The sequence below is a fragment of the Erpetoichthys calabaricus genome, chromosome 16 (genome assembly GCF_900747795.2).
Source record: "Erpetoichthys calabaricus chromosome 16, fErpCal1.3, whole genome shotgun sequence".
Lineage (NCBI taxonomy): Eukaryota > Metazoa > Chordata > Cladistia > Polypteriformes > Polypteridae > Erpetoichthys > Erpetoichthys calabaricus.
This window is the reverse complement of record NC_041409.2, coordinates 42824083-42836980: the sequence shown is the minus strand read 5'-3', so window position 1 is coordinate 42836980 and position 12898 is coordinate 42824083. Positions and strand designations below refer to the sequence as shown.

The following is a 12898-nucleotide window of genomic DNA, read 5'->3' as shown; positions in this document are numbered from 1 at the left end:
ATTTTATTCTTACAAAAACACCAGGTACAAAGCGGGAACCATTTAGGAAAAAAGATGCCTAGGGTGGCCCCAGGCTCACAGGGAAAGAAAAGGGCTGGGTTCATTACACTATTGTGACAGTCTTGCTCATTCCTCTCCTTCTCAATCACCTTTTCTTACTTGTGTCAGCAGAGCAGAGTGACAGGAGCTTGATATGCACATTATTGAATTATTGAAAGTCCATTAGAAGGACTCTCTCTTTCTTTCTGAATGTTCAACTGCCAGGTCCTTTGACGATGTGTGTGTCCTTAATGATGGAATGTAAAGCAGTTAAGCGGAAGAAAACAGTAATTAAAGTGTAGTGTTTACACCTCCACAGACAGCACTGTTTCAACTAAGGAAACACATTGAAACATGCAGCTTAAAGACATAATCTCTACAAACATTATATCATGGGTGCTGGTGCCAGGAAAATTTATGGCTCATCGAATGTAACCTCCCTAATGATGGCTATCCTTTGGCACCTTTGACAAGACATGGCACAGCCATTCACATGAATAATCCTGCTAAGAACAACAGAGCCCAGGACTTTAGGTGTAGTCTGAGAAACCTTGGTGGATGTCAATTTGGGGGAATATGCAAGAGAGGAGATACATTTTATGTTTATATGTGCAAGCTATGCAAAACTGCTTTCCTCATAAATTTAATCTAGGACTTTTCAAAACATTCTAAAATTGTTATTTTGAATTGAGGTAATTTTTTGTCCAGCACTTTGACATGACATATTCAGTGAAGTATACTAATTTGTGCCGGCTTGCTCAACATCTTTAATCAAAACAGCCATGAGAGAAATAAATATTAGCTGCGACTGAAAAATCTTTAGCAGAATCATGGTGGCTTGAAAGATCCTGCTTTTGCAGCAATAGGTGAATACAGTTGTCCCAACACAACACTTCTACTGTATATTTTAGATAATTTCTGCAATATTGGAACCCTGAAATCACATTAACAGCAATCATTTAATATATTTTAATCACACTGTAAATGCCCCATACAGGTGGCACTGCTGTCTAATAGAACCAACCTCCTGGGTTTAAATTCCATACATATTCATTATATTGGTGGAGTTTGCACATTCACCCAAGATCTGTATGGGTTTTCCTCTCACATCATAAAGGAATACATGTTAGATTAGTTGTCAGTTCCAAACTATCTCCATGTGGGTGTGTGTGGTTGCATATCTGGCAATGGATCAGAACACTGTCCAGGGTTGGTCTCTGTCATATGCAGCGCCCCCCCCCAATCACCCCACCTGTAACCCTGAACTGGTTATTCAGAAATTGGAATTATATATTTAAATATGCTCACTCTGAAGAGGACACCAACTTACTGACAAACCAAAATTCTGCTGTAGAAATCAGTGAGTAAAATGCCTGCTGTGGCAAAAGAATCTAAAACATGTTGGTCCTATCCTCTAAATACAAACATACAAGTCTAAGAAAAGACCAGCTGTTTTAAGTAAGCCTCAATAACATTAGGAAGCAGCAGTTTTACTCACACAGAAATATTGTAACAGAATACTGAACAGAAAAAACAAAACTGAATTTTCTCATAAAGCCTTATACTGTTTGTGCCCATCACACGGGATCAAAGCTGGCCCCGTTGTTGTCAGCCTGGGCTCCAGAAACCTTACTAGCTAAAACTAACTAAAGATAATCTTTTTTACTCAAGTAGTCGGCCTCATGTCTAATTGCCAGGTGCAGGGAAGAATAATATTAGAATAAGATCATATCCCTCTCGCTTATTAAATTAAAAAAAAAAAAAAATCCAACCTGCAATTTCCAAAAAGTGTGCTCAATGCAACACTAAAACTTAGGTTTAATAGGCCACTTTGCACAAAGATTACTCAGTGTTTCAAAAAAGTTTCAAGGGGCAAGAAGGAAGTGTAAATTTCATTATTCTTCATCCCACTATAATATACACATTTTATCTGAAGAGTCATTAAAGATCAAAGTCCTTGGACAATTTGAATAACGACAGGTCCAGAACAACACACTCAACTCAGTTATCATAAGATTGCCAAGATAACACTTCATCTTCCTCCCTCCTAAAAACAGAAGAATGGAAAAATAAATAGGGCAGGACACTTTACTTTTATCCATAATGAAAAACAAGTAAATAGTTGCAAGGGGGCAGATTTTGCCTGCATTTCACACATTAGTGCTCCAGCTAAATTACTCACTGCATCGTTTTCATATGTTCCTAGCTCACACATCATTGAGAAGAAGCATTTTTGCAGATATCCCAAATAACATATGAAAGAAAAAAAGTGAAAATTTGACAAGAAAAATCAAGAGAGAGTGGGATAGGTCAACCCCACTATATGTAAATCTGAGCCAAAAGGAGGTGGATCAATTAATTTGTAAACCTTGGATAGGATCCACTTGAGATTTAATCTTTCTTAGTCAATTTAGAGTGTGCAGTGGTACACAAATGTATTCATATGAACGTAAGGATCAGTTTCATACAGCATATTGTGACCATCATGATCAGTGTAATGTTAAAGTCTTTGCATCTTTGAGCATTCACTCATTCAGTACATACCATAACACAATTTTAAATGTAGCTGAAACCACTCTCACTTTTGAGTATATCTCACTAATATGAGATTCAGAAAAGAACACAGTTTGACAGCTGGAACAAAGGCAAGTTAAAGGAGAAGGTCCACACCTTTAACATAGGGGCTCACCATAAGACCTACTGGGAGGATCAGTGAGGATACCCAGAAGCAAGGCTCCAAAAAGACTGACAACTAAACCCATCTTACATACCTTATAAATACACAGCACTCCTTCACTTGGTGGACCACAAAAAAAAAAAAAAAAAAAAAAAAAAACCACACACACACACACGCACCATACAAACCACACCACCTCTCAAAATGTCAGTTTTTAGTCACATGTTGAAATCCAGGAAGTAGTAATGTATTAAATAAGACTTCCAGTGTAGGCGTGTTACCTAGAAGTGACCAAACACTTAACTTCTTGTTTTAATGACAAATGGCTTTGTCCTGCCTCCTGCAAGAGTGAAAGAAACTGGAGAAAGACTTCAGCCAACATGTGGTGCAAACATCTAAATGTATTATAAAAGGGCACCCATCTGGTTTTCTGTACATTTGTGTTTGCCACACAGGTATTTCTATTTACAGGAACATGATGTGCATCATTTACAACCTAGAAGCAGTCAATTTGGATAAGTCCAAACAGACAAAAAAGAAAGAAAGAAAGAAAAAAAAAAAAAAAAAAAAAAAAAGTTACACAGTTAGTTCTACAGAAACGTGCACCTTGCATGGTGCCCATTTAGCTAAAAGTAAAGTATATATTAGCTATAGAGATAAGAAAGAATAGCACAAGCAGATTAAACATTTTTGTATATATTTCAGTTATAATCAATATGCTCTTAATAAAGCAGAGCAAGTCAATGACATTTTACTGCATTTAGGCTACTTTAAAAATCAGCATTTTTTGGGGGAAAAAAAACAACAATTTAAAATCTACTTAACTATTAAAAACTGTTTATTTTGAACAATCCATTTAATCAAAAGGGGAAATATTCCTCATTTTACTCACTAAAAAGCAGAGACAGAATGGTAAACTGCAGGTACACACCATCCAGTCCAATTTTTTTTTAGCCATTAGGCTGCCCTCCAAGTGACATGCTTATTGAAAGGTAACTCTTGGATGCTCATCCTCCCCAGCTGACTATCATATAATTAAGAGCAACAGTTGCTCAATGCACCACTCAAGCTTCTCAGGATTTTACTGACTTGGAATATCTGGGTGTTACTTTGAAAAGTAGTATGGGAAATAGTGAGGGGGTGGAGAAGACAGAAGCACAGTCACCTCTCTGTCTGCTTTAACTTCAGATGTATGAACTTTGTTACCACCCTTAGCTCAAAATTTTACAAATTTACTTGGGCTATTAATACTTAGATGAAATATGAACATAAAACGTATTTAAAAATAAATCAGCCAGCACAGTGGCACTCTCTGCTGCAACACAGACTCCACAACTTGTGTTGAAATAATGTATCAATAATCTGTGCGGTATTTGCATGTATTCCCCATGCTTACATTGGTGCGTCTCTGCCCAGATGCAGCTTATCCTTTTTGGAGATTTCAAACTGGTATATTGTTACTCGTGCATGAATGGGCTGGGAGATGGACTGGCACATATGCTCTAGCTTCCTGGGACCATGTAGTAGATTATTTAGGTCTGAGGATGTTGGGTATGGTGTCCTGCGGTTGGTTGGCACCCTGCCCAGGATTGGTTCCCTGCCTTGTGCCCTGTGTTGGCTGGGATTGGCTCCAGCAGATCCCCGTGACCCTGTGTTCGGATTCAGCGGGTTGGAAAATGGATGGATGGATGGATGTTGGGTATGCGTTTTACATGCTGTGTAAATGTATGGTGTGCCCTAGTCATGCAAATGAGCTATTGTATATTAATAATATATTTGTATAACTATTCAAAAATGAATACTTTTTTGGCAAGAAAGAATTACCACCACAAATTGGAATAAGTCATGGAGTGACATTGCAAGGATTGGCTTAATTTCCAAAAGACTGACATGAACGCTTTCTTCCTTGTTGGCACAGTCAATATTAAAACATATGGCTCGTTTCTCAGACTGTAAAGAGAGTACTTTAACTTCTTTCAACCAATCATAAAGTTTTTTCACACTACTTCTTTCCTACCTCATCCTAATGACATGGGGAGATCTCTCAAAAACAAGCAACATTACATCGAATTAATATTAAAGGCAGACAGTGTGGTGTAATGGAAGCAGTGAGGTGTAGTGGTTAAGGCATTGGACGTCAAACCCAGAGGCTGTGGGTAACAAATCCCATCACTGACACGGTCAGTTGACCAGCCTCAGTTCCAATTGTAAAACCAAAAGAAATGTAAGCATTTGTATAATAAATGTTGTAAGTCACCTTGGATAAAGGCATCAGCCAAATAAATAAAATGTAAAGACAGGCTAATAGCCAAAACCTCCAAAATGAAAGCGGGCTTCATGTTTTATAAAAAACACCACACACAAAACAAAACATTAATCTTTCAGTTGTGAGAATGAGGAAGCTACAAGTGATATGTCTGCACGAGCTGTAAAACGGAGGGAGAAGCTACTCCTTAAGAATGTGTTTGTTCATGATTAAAAATCAGATTTTTACATTTACATTTACATCATTTAGCAGACGCTCTTATCCAGAGCGACTTACAACAGTGCTTAGTAGTCTACGACTGTTCTTCAGTCTTTAAGGCTAGGATTAAATCTACTGTCATTAAACAAGTTACCGCTAACCAAGTTGTACACAAAACCATGCTAGAAGAAAATAGTAAGTTGTTAGTACAAAATTTTTCTTTTCTTTTTTTTTTTTTTTTTTGAGAAAAAGGGTAGAAAAAAAGTATGGGGACTTTAGTCCAAGTGCTGTTGAAAGAAGTGGGTCTTCAGACGACGTTTGAAGACAGTGAGGGTCTCCGCTGTTTGTACAGCAAGAGGAAGTTCGTTCCACCACTGAGGAGCCAACACTGCAAAGAGTCTTGATGCATGTCGTCCTCTTCTTTTAAGTAAGGGTGGTTCGAGACGAGCAGTGCTTGATGTTCTGAGACAGCGAGAAGTGACACGCTGCTTAACCAGAAATTTTTAATTTTCATTACAAATTTCAAAAAGTCAAAGTGTAAAGAACAACAAACAATTAATTTAACAAAATGAAAGATGCTATAAATAAGGAAATTTAACTTGAGGCAGTCTATACAGGCAAAAGAAACTACAGTGTTTGTTCAGCTCTGAAAATCAAATTAACACTTAGAGTGCTTCTATGTCCATTTCTAATACTCCCGACCAGTTTTGCACCAGCACAGTACTGGATGGGTCATCCATCCTTTCATTTTCAGAACCCACTTTTTCTTACTCCAGGGATTCAAGAAGCCATAGCACGAAGAACTAACCCTAGATGTTACACCAGTGCAAGGCAGGCCACACATGTAATCACTTGCTGTATATCAACCTGATCAAATCTACAGTTACTTTGTACTTCTTAAAAATGTGGGAGGAAACCAGAGCACAGGAATGGTCACAAAAAAGACAAAAAATAAAAAATGAAAAAAGCTACCCTTGATGCTTATACTCTGCTGCTCCATTTGCCATCCATTAATCCCAAATAGATCTTAGAACAATGCAGCCTCGTCTCAGAGAGTTCCACTGTCCCGTCTTAGGTTTCTCTATGCAGAAGCTTAATAAATGAACGCAAATCAGGCGTTTCTAATATTACCCTTTATGCTGGGTCTAGGTGAGGTTTTCCATTGTCATTTCCAATCCAGTCAAACACACATTGATTAAAACAAACCAGATTTAGAAAAGTATAAAAGTTTGATGAAAGCCTCAGAAACCATGTACCCAAAATCGTACACACATTTGAGTCTTGCTTTAAGATCAATCTCTTACCACTATATTAAATTGAAATACATTTTAGCAGTAACCTTTTATCAGGATACACAAGACAAGAACATTTTGATTAAATTACAAGCTGCTGTCTCTTTCCATCGTATTATCACACCCTTGATGACGTACGAACACTCTGCACCTCCCACAATGTTTTGAGGTTTCAACCAGACATATCTGCTAATCAGCAAGGCAGTACCCCCTACAAAGTGAGCCAAGCTGGCTAACCAGCAATCCTTGAGATGATGGATTAATAGGTCTGCTATAATTACTTTTATAACCAATAAACATTTTATCAGAATCTTGGAAATAAGTGAAAACTGTAGTATAATTTTGATAGGAAAGGTGCTCATGAAGAAATGAAAATGTCTGCCAGTTTAGGAGTACCCAATAATGTAGCAGAAATTACACATCAAAGGAAGCTGAAGAATTATTTTGAAGAAAAAAAAAATGCATAAAACACATACAACATCAAGCTTTTTCAACTTCATGTTTCAAGAGGAGTTAAGTATTGTCATTTGTCAGTTTCCACATAAAAGAAATATTCAGTATGGATTTTCCATCGTTTGCCTCTTTAATAATACATGCTCCAGCAGCAGTGGTTAACAATCAGTTACATGCTGACAATATCTGGACATCAACTAACAACGTTTAACATGACTGAGATGAAACAAGAAACCAATGCATCAACCCTGGAGAATTATAAAACTATAAACCTATTTTTGTAGATATTTTATTATTCCATAATGGAGGAGTTTGAGTGTTCTTTTAAAAAGATCTATAAAACTTTTCACTCTAATAAAGAGGTATACAGAAAATGTTTTCACTTAACAAATGGACAGCTCTGATCTGGGATGTGAAAGAAGAGGCCTGAAGAGGCTTTTTAACTGACAAATAATAAAATACACCGATTATTGTGAATACATGCAAAAAATCAGATAGCAGCCCCTTGAGGTCCGACATATGTCAGTTTGATATGGTTTTTGAAGCTGCAGGTGAACTTATAAGTTTGATGGTGCCTGCTCTCATTACAAGTTATGTTCTCTAAATTTGCAAATACTTAACAGGATAGTGTAACAGCCTAGCAACAGAGTGCTTTATAGTATGGTCTTGGATATAATTTAAAGGGCGTTCAGATTCCTCTTATGTTTGTCTTAGACTAGAGCTTTTGCTAAAACACCATAGCTAAACCACACACATAAGAAGAGCGTGAGAATATCCAAGAGTGAGAAATCATAAGGCAGGATGCACGTCTAGCGCAAAGCGCCCTCACCCATAAGCAAACCAAACCTGGCCATGGTGGAAATTTAAAACCGTCAGGTGTGCTACTCAATGACTTGCAACAAACTACTCAGTTATGCAGCTGAACCCCCGACAGCTATTAAAAGTGTCTGGATGAGATACTGGGCGAATTAGTTAGTCAATGGGCCCGATGGTCTGAATGGTCTCTTCTAGTATGCCAAACTTCTTAATGTTCACATCCTTCTGATCCATCAGCAGGTATCTAATAATTACCAAACACACACCCCTTCATGAAGATCAACCTACGTGGTTTTAACAATCAAATGGGAAAATATCCCTGTACAACAATGCGTTGATTGGGATGACAATAATATTCGTTAGGTGTTTATTGATGTGTTTTGCGAGCAATTAAAAAAAAAACGGTGTGGTAAAATGTGCCACGGTGCATTTTAATGCGGTTGCGTGTCTGAAGAGTTGAGCTACTGCACAAACATTCAACAGGAAATCTACACCAGTACTTCCCTATTGAGGGCTTCCACAACAATTACTATGTTCGCGATCCCAAATGAAAACAATCAGGTCAGAATGACACCCGATCGCTTACACGTTATTAACGCCTAAAATAAACTTTCCAGTAGGTCACACAGGGCTGAATACCCCCACACATTCCGTATGTGTGCGAGTTCTACTTTCAGCACGCTGCACCTTAGCACCCTGCGGAGCGTCGTACACTTACCGAACAGTCCCGCCGACAAAAAGAAGAGAAGAAGACCCTCAGTCCGGCCAACAGCTGCGCCTCCCGGCCTTGGGCGATTCATAGCGACTGCTTTTTTCCTCCCTACTTTATACATCCAAAATGTTCTCAGCGTTATATTTCACAGTACTCCAGGGTTTCTTGTTATTTTGTAGGTTATTATTGTAAAGAAACAAATCTGTCTTCTTTAAAATCCCCCAGAACTCCAGCGCCTGTCCGCCTCGCCACAAGTCAAACTTGAAATTCAGGTCGCGAAGTAGAAAGCGTGTAGTCTACCTGACCCAGCTCTGCTCACCTCACCTTAGCGCGAACAAACGCCAAGAAAAAAAACCACAGGATTTCTTGACGCTGGAAGCACAGCCAGCTTATTCACTCTCCCCAAACGAGGAGAGGACCTTTGGACCGCAGGCCGTGCGGCGCGGAGCCCATGGAGAAAGCGCAAGGTGTGTGGCGCGGCTTTTCAATCCACCTGTCAAACGTTTAACTGTACAGCTCCGCTCTGTTCTCACCTTTTCTCAATTACACACCTCGCTCGCTTTCTCTCTCTCTCTCTTTTTTTTTACTCTCTTACTCACAGGCACCCGGAGACACACCCGTGGGCAATTTCGTCAGAAACGGCTTGTTTTCTCAACCTTTTGGTACTTAAAAAGACTTGCAGTCTCATAAAGAGACGGGAATCCAGTCGAGGATAGCCTGAGCTCGGAGACGCATCCTACCTGGTCTGTACAGGTACCCAACGTGCTATGTTGGCATCCTAATAAGTGAGTACTGCGTGGCCAAACACATTTACTGCTGCCAAATGAAACCCTGCCAGGTATTTTGACACAATTTTTAAACTTACAAACCATTGATTGTTATTAAAATAGGATTTTACAAACATATTATGCAGATCCCTTCTGAGCACTTCTAGTCCCCCTAATTCCCAAGGTAAAGACAGCTCTGCTTTTTTCCTTGACCAGTACTACTTACAGAGCTTAAATTAATTGAAATGCAAGGTCTTTAAATTATTCCCTAGAGGGAAACAGGAATTCCCTCCAATTTCTTAATTAGAGGGCTCTCTAATTATACAATAATAACATAACACAACTTCCAAAAATGCTTATTACTGTATTCCTGTACTTTTAGTACACAGAGCAACTTGATGTCTACTTGCTTGTTCTATTTATTTTGATTCTTTTTCTTGTTTTTTCCTGTGTAAATCTTCATAATATCTGCTTAATCCAGTTCTGGGTAGCTGGAGCCACTTCCAGCAGTACTGTCTGCAAGGCAGGAAATAGTATTAGACAGGACACCTGCCCATCACAGTGCCCACTTTCACAGGGTCAATTTGGAACCGCCAGTCAACCCTACCTGCTTGATTTTGAGGATGTGGGTTGAAAGCCCACAGATAAAAACTGGACATTTGGGCAATAACCAGAAGCAGAATACAAACCCAGGTACACAAATAACTGTACTTCTGTGCTAGCCTTGTGAGCCTGAACTCAGTCTTAGTTTTATTTTGGTATCCTCCTCACTTATAGTCTCAAGCTGTGGGTAGTCATTGAAAGAATATAATTTCAATTAGTAGTGGCTGAAATAGGTTCCTGTACAGGGTTGCTGGGTTTACCCTTCATTGAAAGTTGAGGGGCTCAGCAAAATTTCAGTGTGTGGTTTTGATGCCACCAATGCCTCCCTTGAGAGGTGGAATAGATGCGGCCCATTGTGAGAAGATTCAGAAGGAAACTCAGGCCACACTGGAATTATTATAGCTCTCAACTGGCCTGGGAGCATCTGGATATTCTGCACGAGATGTTGGAAGATGTGTTTGAGAAAAGGGTGGTCTGGTCCAGCTATTTGTGACCCTCATCACAATAAGAGGAGTGAGGAATAAAACATGAAATAAAGTGAAGAACTACATAGCATTATGTACATTTAAGAGTAAAATAAAATTCAACACAAAATAACCGTAAATAAAAATGCAGAACAGCCTGTGGTACATTCATACAGATTCACACTTGAATACACGTAGAATACAATGTTTAACAATAGAAGCGGCAATATATAAATAATTTAAACTAAGGCTGGCTTGTAACCAAGGAAAGAAGAATAAACCTTTAAGCTACACAAATCCTAGAAAAAATAGGCTTTCTGATCTTTATTAGAAAGTCATTTTCACCACCCATCCCCTCACATTAGTCTAGTGTCCATGACTAAAGATCTAACGCATGGCTAGTGACTAGTGATGCTGATGTCTCCAATCCTTGTTCTACAGCCAGAGATATAAATTGATCAAAGTGGCAGTGGCGCCACATGCCAGTACAGGGAGAAGCAAATAAGGAAGGCTTAGTAGCAGTCAATCACAGTAATTGCCACAACAATTAAAAAGCAGTATGAACAGCCAAATCAGCAGCTGTAACAAGATGACACTACACTCAGATGAAGAGTGCTTGGCCTCGACTTTAATGCAGATTCCAAGAGGTTCCTTTTATAAAACTGATCTGGATGAAAATGTCAGTTCTTTGAAACCAAATTTAATAGTCCAGATATTAAACATCCATGGCGACAGGTAAATATTTCCATCAGTTTCAGAAGTTGTATTTATATTCTGGTCATGGGCAAATAAAAACAATTTCTGCTTTTCAGTCTAAACAAAGGGTAGATGGGAAGCCAACAGGTGTTTCCTGTTTCTTCCTTTTCAGCAATGCCTATTTAATTTCTTTTAAGAAATGTTTCTACACTATGAGTTTAATACTAAATAAACACAAGAAGGTTCACTTTCCTGGTACTAACTGTGAAGATTTTGCCACCTTATACTTTTCTAAGTTTAGCTTTTCTTTACAGTATATATACCCTCCTGATCCAATTGATAAGATCAGGGGAAGCAGGACCATAATCCTATTCCAGCAGCATCAGGCACAAAGTAGGAACCAGTCCTGGATGATGTACCAATCAAACACAGAACACACTCACTCACACACACTGAAGTCTTTGGAATATGAGAAACCCGGGGTACCCATCAAAAATTGCACAAGGACATGGAGGGAGTGTTTAAACTCTACACAAACAGAGCTCCTAGCTCACTCTTCTGGAGCTGTGAGGTAAGACAGCTGCCAGTTACCTTCTGCATTGCTTTACAAGAATTTCTGGAAAATTATCACTTAATAGCAAAGACACACACACAGGTGCAGAACCTCACAAGGAGCATTTGCGTTTTTAGAACTGGTTATTGTTTTCACCAGAAACTAAATACAATTCATTTGAAACATGTGTAAAAAAAGCTAAAAACAAAAAAGGAAGAAAAGTTTTTACAAAGAAATATTTAAGTTTAGACAACAGATAGGCTCCAGGGTATTAAATCTAGCCAAAGTTTTGAAAAGGTGATAGTAAACCGTACACTTGAGTACTTTCAAATTATTACAGTGTATTATATTTAGAAAAAGACAAATCCATCCATTTCCAGAATGTCATCTTCCATCATAGGGTCACAAAGAGAGTGTCTTGTCTGCGCTGCACTGAGTGTAAGGCATAATAATAATAATAATAAATTTTATTTATATTGCACTTTATATTTTAGCATAAACCGATCCTGGATGAGATATCTGTGCATAGTCCTACTCCGGTACATCCAATTGAGGGCCACCAACTAGGTTAACAAGTAGTTTTTTTTTAAAGTGGGAGAAAATCCACATGGACAAAGGGACAAAATGTAAGTCCTACACTTTCACTGTGAAGTCAGAAATTGAACAAGACAAGTCAAGTTGGGGAGCATGCACTGGTACAGTGTGTTGCCGCACCCACCACACGACGAAACAGCTCGGGATCCTGGTTGGCAAACCCCAAGGCAGACACGCGGTCCAGTCCCACCCTCCGGAAATTACCTTCTATCTGCCACAGCCAGGGGTTATGTAGGCGACCCCTTATCCTGGTCCAGCCACATAAATCCCCAACAATGAGGATCCTGTGAGCCACTTAATGTGCCTCATTGGGGACTCCATGAGCAACCACTCATTCGACACAAAGTCAAACCAGCGGTACCCAAGGATTGTTTTGAGAGACACAGTACCAATTGAGTCCAGTCTTCGTCTCAGGTCACTGGATAGCGTCCATGTCTCGCAACCATATAGCAAGACAGGAAGCACCAGGGGCCTCATGTATAACGCCGTGCGTAGAACTCACACTATAGCATGGCGTAAGCACAAAAGCGGGATTGTGCGTACGCACAGAAAAATCCAGATGCAGGAATCTGTGTGCACGCATACTTTCACGTTCTTCCACTACATAAATCCCGATCAGCGTGAAAAGTAACGCACGTGCACGCGCCTTCTGTCCCGCCCCAACTCCTCCCAGAATTACGCCTTTTTGAATATGCAAATCAATATAAATAGCCTTCTGTGAAAAGACAATGGGAAAAGCACAGGGGAAAATATAAGAATTTCAGCGAA

The 12898-nt window shown here is 39.2% G+C and overlaps 1 protein-coding gene across 1 annotated transcript in view; it reads right to left on the bottom strand.

Annotated features, from left to right (window-relative positions):
- LOC114666348 (nectin-4-like) overlaps window positions 1-9126 on the bottom strand; it is a 95393-nt gene extending 86267 nt beyond the window's left edge. Inside the window, exon 1 of the mRNA XM_028821168.2 lies at window positions 8460-9126. Within this exon, the coding sequence (XP_028677001.1) occupies window positions 8460-8574 (115 nt within the window). The 5' untranslated portion in view covers window positions 8575-9126. The remainder of the gene's footprint in view (window positions 1-8459) is intronic.
- Window positions 9127-12898: the final 3772 nt, after the last annotated feature.